Source organism: Triticum urartu, chromosome 3, assembly GCF_003073215.2.
Source record: "Triticum urartu cultivar G1812 chromosome 3, Tu2.1, whole genome shotgun sequence".
Classification (NCBI taxonomy): Eukaryota; Viridiplantae; Streptophyta; class Magnoliopsida; order Poales; family Poaceae; genus Triticum; species Triticum urartu.
Window position 1 is genome coordinate 466,734,479 of NC_053024.1, and position 8,228 is coordinate 466,742,706.

The 8,228-nt window shown below is 43.0% G+C and overlaps 2 protein-coding genes across 5 annotated transcripts; one reads left to right on the forward strand and one right to left on the reverse strand.

Annotated features, from left to right (window-relative positions):
- The first annotated feature begins 1,308 nt into the window (after positions 1–1,308).
- Positions 1,309–5,844, forward strand: LOC125544377 (pentatricopeptide repeat-containing protein At4g02750-like). Its single transcript, XM_048708040.1, has 3 exons — positions 1,309–2,090; positions 2,827–3,901; positions 5,709–5,844. Exons 1-2 carry the CDS (start codon positions 1,367–1,369, stop codon positions 3,789–3,791), a joined length of 1,689 nt encoding a protein of 562 aa, XP_048563997.1. The 5' UTR covers positions 1,309–1,366; the 3' UTR covers positions 3,792–3,901; positions 5,709–5,844.
- On the reverse strand, positions 5,382–7,908 carry LOC125544378 (myosin-11-like). Of its 4 annotated transcripts, none has more exons than XM_048708043.1 (4): positions 7,649–7,908; positions 7,288–7,398; positions 7,131–7,208; positions 5,382–6,937 (listed from the first exon to the last, which is right to left on the reverse strand). In XM_048708043.1, exons 3-4 carry the CDS (start codon positions 7,148–7,150, stop codon positions 5,623–5,625), a joined length of 1,335 nt encoding a protein of 444 aa, XP_048564000.1. In that variant the 5' UTR covers positions 7,151–7,208; positions 7,288–7,398; positions 7,649–7,908; the 3' UTR covers positions 5,382–5,622. The 4 variants fall into 4 exon arrangements, with proteins under 4 accessions (XP_048564000.1, XP_048564001.1, XP_048563999.1 ...); XM_048708044.1 differs by lacking the exon at positions 7,649–7,908 and adding an exon at positions 7,577–7,593; XM_048708042.1 differs by having other exon boundaries at positions 7,131–7,398; positions 7,649–7,906.
- Between the last annotated feature and the right edge of the window lie 320 nt (positions 7,909–8,228).

Genomic DNA, 8,228 nt, shown 5'->3' on the forward strand with positions numbered 1-8,228 from the left:
TTTTGATTCGATAGTTTATATTTCACAAACACTTTTTTCCGTATCTTTTTGAAGCTAAAATTTTGCAACCAAGTGCCAACTAACTTGAGAGCCCCTAGTTGTTACTCCTTAGTGAACACACAACTATTTTTTTCCCTTTTTTCGTCTCTTTTTTTGTTGATTTTTGTTGTAGGCGCACTAGTGTGTTTAGTGACCCTTTTTTTAATCTCAATTTTTTACAAGGACAGACCCCCAAAATGCTTTCTCTATGTGTTTTTAGACTAAACACAGTGTTCTATAGTCAACTGCTATTTTTAAACCTTTTTAGGGGGGTTTTCTGCAAGATCTCCACAGCAACAATGGTTCTCCGATGTATATCCACACAAACACATTTATTTTTGCATTTATTTTGTCTCCCATTTGCACTGTTTGAATCGGTGGCGCAGAGGAGGAGGAGGAGACGTGGACGACAAGCTTGAAGCCTTTGGCGAACGAGCCTCCCGCTCCGCACCTTTGCTCGACGCACGAGGCATCCGATTTGGAGACGGCGAGGCAAATACATTTTTAAACATTTTTAATACATAATGAATATTGTTTAATGATATTATACATTTTCAAATGCATCTTTATATTTTTAATACATGATAGGATTTTTTTATATGTGAGAACACTTTTTGTGAAATATCATAACAAATGTAAAAAATATATATATTTCATTTTTTCTACAAGGAGCATGAAAAATAGAAAAACTTAAACAGGAAAAATAAAAAAACTTCAACATTTTCTATAAGAAGCATAAAAACCAAACAGAAAACCGCTAGAGAACTGCACATTAGAAAAATTATACAAAGGACAAACTTAGGCCGGACGTTGCTTGTGGCAACGCTGCTGCTGGCAAAAAAACAATCCCAGCCAAGCACAAATCGTACTAACAGAGAAAGAAAACCAAGTTAGAAGCGACTGGATCGTGCGATGCAAATTTTTTGGGCTTTTCTGCGCGTGCGTGTACAACAGACATCCAAAACTAGTAAGCAACAACCAAAAACTGACGGGCCAAACCGAAAAACAACAACTAAAACCAGCCCAAACTAAAAACTGGCCCAGTGGACGAAACAAGTTAAAGGGGGACTCAACCGGACTGCAACAACAGGGGATGACATCATGTGAATGAGACCATACTTATGTCTCATCTAGATGAGTTCTAGGCGCTCTCATTTTTGAAAGGGTTTCTACAGCAATACTAAACAGGAAGGGGGAGTTTTTTAACCATTTTTTTAAGGGAATCTTAAACCCTTTTTTTTTCTTTCATTATGTGCAATCTCTGCTTGCTTTCCCATACGAGTTCCATCGACGCTCGGCGGCCAACACCGACACACATGCTGTCCCAATGCACCCAGCGCGTGCTCCTGCCATCGTCGCCTCTCGCCTCCTCGTCCGGGACAACCAGCGCATCACCGCCCTCGCTCGCGCTGGCGACCTGGCCGCGGCGCGCCGGGTGTTCGACGCCATGCCCCGCCGCGACGTCGTCTCCTGGAACGCGCTCCTCACCGCGCTCTGGCGCGTCGGCCGGGACCTGCCCGCGGCGCGCCGCTTCTTCGACGACATGCCGTCCCGCAACGTCATCTCCTGGAACTCCGTCGTCGCCGGCTGCCTCGCGCACGGCGACCTCGCTGCCGCCTCCGCCTACTTCGCGCGCACCCCGCGTCGCAACGTGGCCTCGTGGAACGCCATGCTTGCCGGGCTCGTCCGGCTCGGCTGCATGAACGACGCGGAGAGGCTGTTCGGTGAAATGCCTGAGAGGAACGTGGTGTCGTACACCACCATGGTTGATGGGCTCGCGCGACGTGGGGAGGTGGGTAGGGCGCGTGCGGTGTTTGACGAAATGCCAGAGAGGAACTTAGTGTCGTGGGCAGCGATGATAAGTGGGTATGTTGACAACAGCATGCTCGACGAGGCAAGAAAACTGTTTGCAGCGATGCCAGAGAAGAATGTCATGGCATCCACCGCCATGATCACTGGATATTGCAAGGAAGGAGATGTGGAGAGCGCCAGGAAGCTTTTTGATGAGATTTATGTCAAAGATGTCATCTCGTGGAACGCCATGATTGCAGGTTGCTATTCCTTTCTCATTATGCAGCTTGCTAATTGCTTAATACTATGTGCAGTCCTAAGAATTCTTATGTTGCTTGGATACTTCTATTGGATGTTGTGTATTTACCTCCATGCCAAGCCATCCTGGCTGTTCATATCTTCAAGCTGTTCTTGAGTTTGTGCATCAGTTCTTTCTCGAATCGATTTGCGTAAGTGCATGCATTTGCATGAGTTAGCGGTTGTAAATGATTTTTGTTGTTTGCCTTTTGCCGTTTCAAACAATTGACAGTGTTTGGTGTCAATTTTATACCTCTAGTGAACTTCACAATTAAGAAACAAATAGTCACTAAATTTTCTTGCTTGGCATGAACTAAATGTTGGTTGTAATACTCTGAATCAACAATGTTCTCTAAGAAAAAAATTACAAAATTCATGCCTGATGATATTGATTCCTTACAATTTTGCAATTGTTAGGAACTCATGCCTTAATTGTTGGTTGCAACTCTGGAGTGCAATGCTGCAGGATGGTTTGGTTGGACTATTGAAGCCTTGGACTAATGTGTTTCGAACTTTTGGATGGCGTGCACCCTACGTTGTTGTTGAGGTTCTTGACTGAGAGAACCATTTCACTTCATTAGGGGGGCGCGGGGGATAGAATTCATAATAAAAGAAAAAACTCTACCTAGGTCTTTTTCTTTTTAATGCTGCCACTGAACTCTCGAAAATCCTCACATTTCACTTTCCATATTTCTGCAGGTTATGTTCATAATGGATACGGAGAAGAAGCTTTGAAATTGCACATCATAATGCTCAGAGAAGGTACAAAACCAGATCATGCGACTCTTATTGCAACCCTGACAGCATGCTCTGCTCTTGTTTTGCTCAGACAAGGAAGATCAACACATGCTGTTGCTGTCAAAACAATGTTAGAATCTAGCACATCTTTTTGTAATGCTTTGATCACAATGTATAGCAAGTGTGGTGATGTCAGTGAGTCAGAGTTGGTCTTCATAAATCTTAAAAGCCAGGACATTGTTTCGTGGAACACAATGATTGCGGCATATGCACAACATGGCAAATATCAGAAAGCTATTTCTCTCTTCCATGAGATGGAAACACGTGGGCTGATACCGAATGATATTACCATCCTTAGTGTGCTATCAGCATGTGGGCATGTTGGCAGGGTGGATGACAGCTTGAAACTATTTGATCTTATGTCATTCAAATACGCGATATATCCAGGAGCTGAACACTATGCTTGTATTATCGATATATTGGGTCGAGCAGGACAGTTTGAGAAAGCATGTAGTTACATAAAAGACATGCCATTTGAATCTGAGAAGAATGTTTGGGGTGCATTGCTGGGGGCTTCCAAGACTCATGGTAATGTGCAGTTGGGTGAACTTGCGGCGAAAATGCTTGTGCAGTCAGACTCAGGAAGTTCAGGGCCTTATGTGATGCTTTCAAATATATATGCTGCTGCTGGCATGTGGGGTGAAGTCAATCGAATAAGAGGTCAAATGAAGGAAAAAGGTGTGAAGAAACAACCTGGATACAGCTGGACTGAAATTGCTAATAGAGTTCATATGTTTGTGGGTGGTGATGCATCTCATCCAGAGATGAACAAGATCATATCTGAGCTGAGAAAAATCAGCTTTCATATGCAAATGATGGCCAATGAAACTCATACAATGGTAGAGATGTCCCAGGAATCTGGATAGGGCTTTTCATACTCTTCATGCACACATGTCATTTGCAGCCTCTGCTCAATCAGAGTATCTGTCTGCGAGTTCAAGGATCAAATTTACAGGCCTTAGATTGTTTGTCTCAGGTACATGGATTCCCTGCATGGCTTTTAAACAGACGAGTCTAATGGATGTTAGTATCATGATAAACCTGGGCTTTTTTCCTTCAATAAAAGAAGCCCCCCTGCTGTTTATAAAGAAATTGAAACTAGAAAGTAGAAGAAACAGTCTTTATAGGTCATTTCCATAATCATTTCTATTGATCATGGAAATAATTTTGTTCTGGGTGATAAAACAATCTTGATCCAGTTTTACCTAGGAATTTCTATCTGCGACCTTGACTGGGATGAACACATGGTTGTCAGGTCTATTAATCGCAAGGAGAGTGCTATAGTTTTTCTAGCGGACCGGTATTTGGTACTCTACAGAATCATACATGTATTTTAGACATTGCCTAGTGGGATATGCTTGCTGCGATGTTACTTTGATCTATATGGACAGAAGGGACTTTAGACCTCCGTGAAATTTACATCGTTAACAAAGGATTGATGTTCGTCCATGAGCTCTTTATTCCTCTTTTGTTCCCTTTGATGTCATTAATTGGAATTGTCATTGCCGCAAAATTCAATCCACAGAGGATGGTCAGCAGCAAGTTAAAATTATGCATACAGGAACAACGTTAGAGAACAGAGCAGTAGCTGCATATTGGTTTGCTTAAATGGAAGTCACTTGTATATTTTGGTAATCCAGATAAACTGACATTTTCCATGTTACAACATTGGTCTAGCTGCTGCTGTTGCAAATCCTAGTTTAGTAGCTGCATGCTTTATTTTGCTTTGGATATATAGTGGAGAGGTGGTTTTCTAGTTTTTTTTATCTTGAGAGCTTATGATTGGGTATGCGGACTGGAATGCAGTTTTATTTGACTTTATATAAATAATAAACTCGCAACACATGGACAAGGAAGTTTAGAACTGGGAAATTAGGTATTTATTTTACCTGGTCGTTGAAATATTTTTGTTTAGAGAACAATAGATAAACAACGATTAGGCAAGTTCAATTGCAAATATTCCTAAACTCATTAACAGGTTCTGCAGACTGTTATGAGAAGACTAGGACTGCTAAATTGCACATTGCTAGGTTTCTGCATTAGTCTTGAACATAAAAGAATTTCCATATCAAGCTTTGTTATGTGGGGATAGACATACAAACCTACAGGAGGCACAAGAAGCCCATGATGGAAAGAGCCACGCCTGAAACTTAAGGGGATAAGCATCCCTAGTTATCCTTAGCAGTTTAAATCTCTTAGAGATATTTCTTGATTCTCAAGTTAGTTGTGTCCTAAAATCTGTTAGTTCGGCCTAGCCTCCAAGTTGTAAGCTGGCTATGTAATGCACTAATGCCTGGCAATATCAATCAATAGATAACTAGAAAAATAGTCCCAGCTATCCTCCCCAAGTTTCTCCCCTGCTCTTGTTGTGCGGCAGCCTCGTCTTGGCTACCTATCATCTGCCATGTTCATAACAAGCTTTCAGATGTAGCAGATTGAAAGGTGGAGGCAGCATATGTCAAGCAGCCCTAGAAACTATTTCGGGTTTCGTATTTTCACTACCTGTATGTTTTACATATATGTTACATCCTCTGTAATTTACATCTGTAAAACTGAATGGATAAAAGGGTTTCTCCGCACTTGGAACATCTCATTTTGTCAAGCATTATAACTATCTTGAGTTAAAGGGATTTGAAGAAAAAAAATGGAATCTAGAGTGTATACTTGTATTTAGTCACTGCCTGGTGCCTGAGGATGCTAGATTACACTTTGAGTTTGAGGGTTTCTTTTCTTCATTATGTCACCAAATTTCCTAAGAATCGTCCTCTTTTGCTGCCTTGCAGGACTCCTAATATCCTTTGAACGAGGAGAGCTTTCAGCATCAGAGTACATATTATCTGCTGCCACATATCTTCCTTTCCTGTCGCCTCCCTTGGCATCTATGGGTGATGCTTCTGCCGAGGTTTTGGTCGACTCTGAACTGAACATAGCATCAATCATGTCCTTCAATTCTCTAATGCTACTCTGTGCAGCAGCCTCACTTACCTTCAAGGACTCGTATTCTTGGACGATGCTCTTTAAGGTATTCTCTTTCTCAGACATGTCTTCTTGAAGCTGAGAATTTTCTACCCTGGCAATCTCCAAGGATTCTTTTGCTACATTGGCTTCATTAACTGCATGCTTCAGCATTTCCCTCAGCCTGGAATTCTCATCTCTGATCACTCTCTGTGATTCAAACAGTTTGTCATTCTCTTCCTTTGCTTTGTTCATCTCCCCCTCAAATATCTTGATGCAATCGATGAGTCCTCTCTCTTTCTCTTTTGAGGCTGCTGCCAACTCATCCGACTCAAAATTCAGTCTGGCAGCCTCTTCCTGTGCCAACCGGAGCTTTTCTTCCATGATTTCCAGAGAGGCCTTTGAGTTCTCCAATTCAGTTGTTGCATTTTTCAACTGAGCTTGCACCATCGAGAGCTCCATTTTTGCCTCTCTAGCTGCCGTGGTTTGTTCCGTCAAGGCAATCGCCAAGTCATCCATGGCTTTCTTGCACTTCTCCTCGGCTTCGACAGCCAACTTGAGGTCACGCTGTAATGAGAATGTCTCCACCTCACCAGGATCGGCAAAGGAGAAGGACATTACACCCATTCTTCTGAAATTCCTGGCTGGCTGTCTAGTTGGATTAGAGGACAGTGCCACCAAGGTCTTGTTGTTGTCTTCAAGCGAATCTATCTCAAGCTTGGCCTCCTCCAGAGATACCTTAGTTTGTTCAAGCTGCTTTGTTTGGGCCTCCAGCGACACTAGCATGTTCTTCTCTGAATCCCTTGCTGCCTCCAGCTCAACTTCTAACTGCTCTAATCTGCGTGCAAGGTCCAACTGATCGTCTCCACTGCTGCCTTTTAGCTTCTTCTTCTTACTGCTTTTCTTCTTGAGCTCCTCTATCTGATCCAGTGCACGTACCTTCTCCTCTTTCTCCCTTACCAGCTCCTCCTGCAACTTGTTCAACTGCTCGTGCATATCTGATTCCTCAGTGAAGCGCGGCGTGGAAACTTGGTTCCCGCTGGAAGATGACTTGACGCTGTGAACATAAAACAAAGCCCCTGTTGGTTCATCGATTGTTGACAGTAATCGAAACAAAGAAATAACAACACAAGAAATTCGGCAGAAACCTAAATTTCATGGAACCGCAACCATGATTCATGTTGGCCAACAGATAACAAATGATTCGATGATTTGGATAAGAAAACTCGGGAAGAAACTAAATACTCTACCTGGACTTGAAGGAGAACATCTTCTCGGGTCAGGAACCGTGCTGGTGCTGGCAGCCCAGGATCAAGCAATTATGCCACCTGGGTTACTCCTATGAGAATCAGATCACATGCATAAGCGGGAATCAGGTACTGCCCCGAGAGGTTGGTTTGTGCATACCGGAGCGGAGAGAGACTATGGTGGCTGTCTCTCGAAGCAAAGAGGCTTTTCTTTATGGCGAAACTTCAAAACAGGGCAGAGAAGCAGAGATCCAAGACCGCGTCTTGTGCGCTGTTAAAGAAGGGGAAAAGATGAATCAGAGACTTGTTGAAACGGTCGAACTCCAAGAGCCGCCTTGAAGGTGAAGGGAAGCACGTCCAGAGGCGGTCAGCCAAAGACCACAATACAATTCGCTATTCTATAAACGAAAGCGGTGTGATTTTGTTTCCTAACAGATGATGAGATATACCTATTCTTTTGCCTGGCATTTCTTTATTATTTCTCGATATAAAATGTACCAGTTGAACCGTGCTTCGCTGACCTGAGCGTTGGTGGCCTCAGCTGGGCCAGCAGTCCGTCAGACGAAGGCGCACCACTCGTCGGCTCCGTTCAGCATTGTGTGGTTGAATTGTTGAGGGGAAGAATGACGAGGCTACTACCAGGCAGGAGGATCCTTTTATAAACGACGACTTGGCCTGCCCTTTCCCCTTCTAATCAATACTTTACAAATTTAGAATTTAATAATCGAATTATTTATCGTTGCGTGCACGTATTGACCATTAGAATATTGGACTGGTTTGGTGGCATCCTTTTGGAAAGGGAATGCTGGATTAATGTGCATTTCATACTTGACATAACTGGTGCTACAACATTTTGGTTACCCTGCTCCTCCTGTTAACTCTTTGCAAAAATGTTGGAGAATTTCCTAGTTGTGGAGGAACAACGCCATTAATGTCCTTCTTTTTAGGAAATGAATTGCGGCATGCGGACCCGGATGCGCTGGAGCAAGCCAAACATATGCTCGAGGTGAAGAAACGTCGAAGCTGTGGACAATTAAATACACCCTCTATAACTAAATATAAGACGTTTTTGTAGTTTAAATTGGACTGCAAAACGAGTAT

Bases quoted from the DNA above. Each gene is read 5' to 3' on its own strand.
- LOC125544377 (XM_048708040.1), top strand. From the start codon at position 1,367: ATGCACCCAGCGCGTGCTCCTGCCATCGTCGCCTCTCGCCTCCTCGTC. The intron at 2,091-2,826 runs GTTGCTATTCCT...ATATTTCTGCAG, and splicing joins GTGGAACGCCATGATTGCAG to GTTATGTTCATAATGGATAC.
- LOC125544378 (XM_048708043.1), bottom strand. From the start codon at position 7,150: ATGTTCTCCTTCAAGTCCAG. The intron at 6,938-7,130 runs GTAGAGTATTTA...TTATGTTCACAG, and splicing joins ATGTTCTCCTTCAAGTCCAG to CGTCAAGTCATCTTCCAGCG.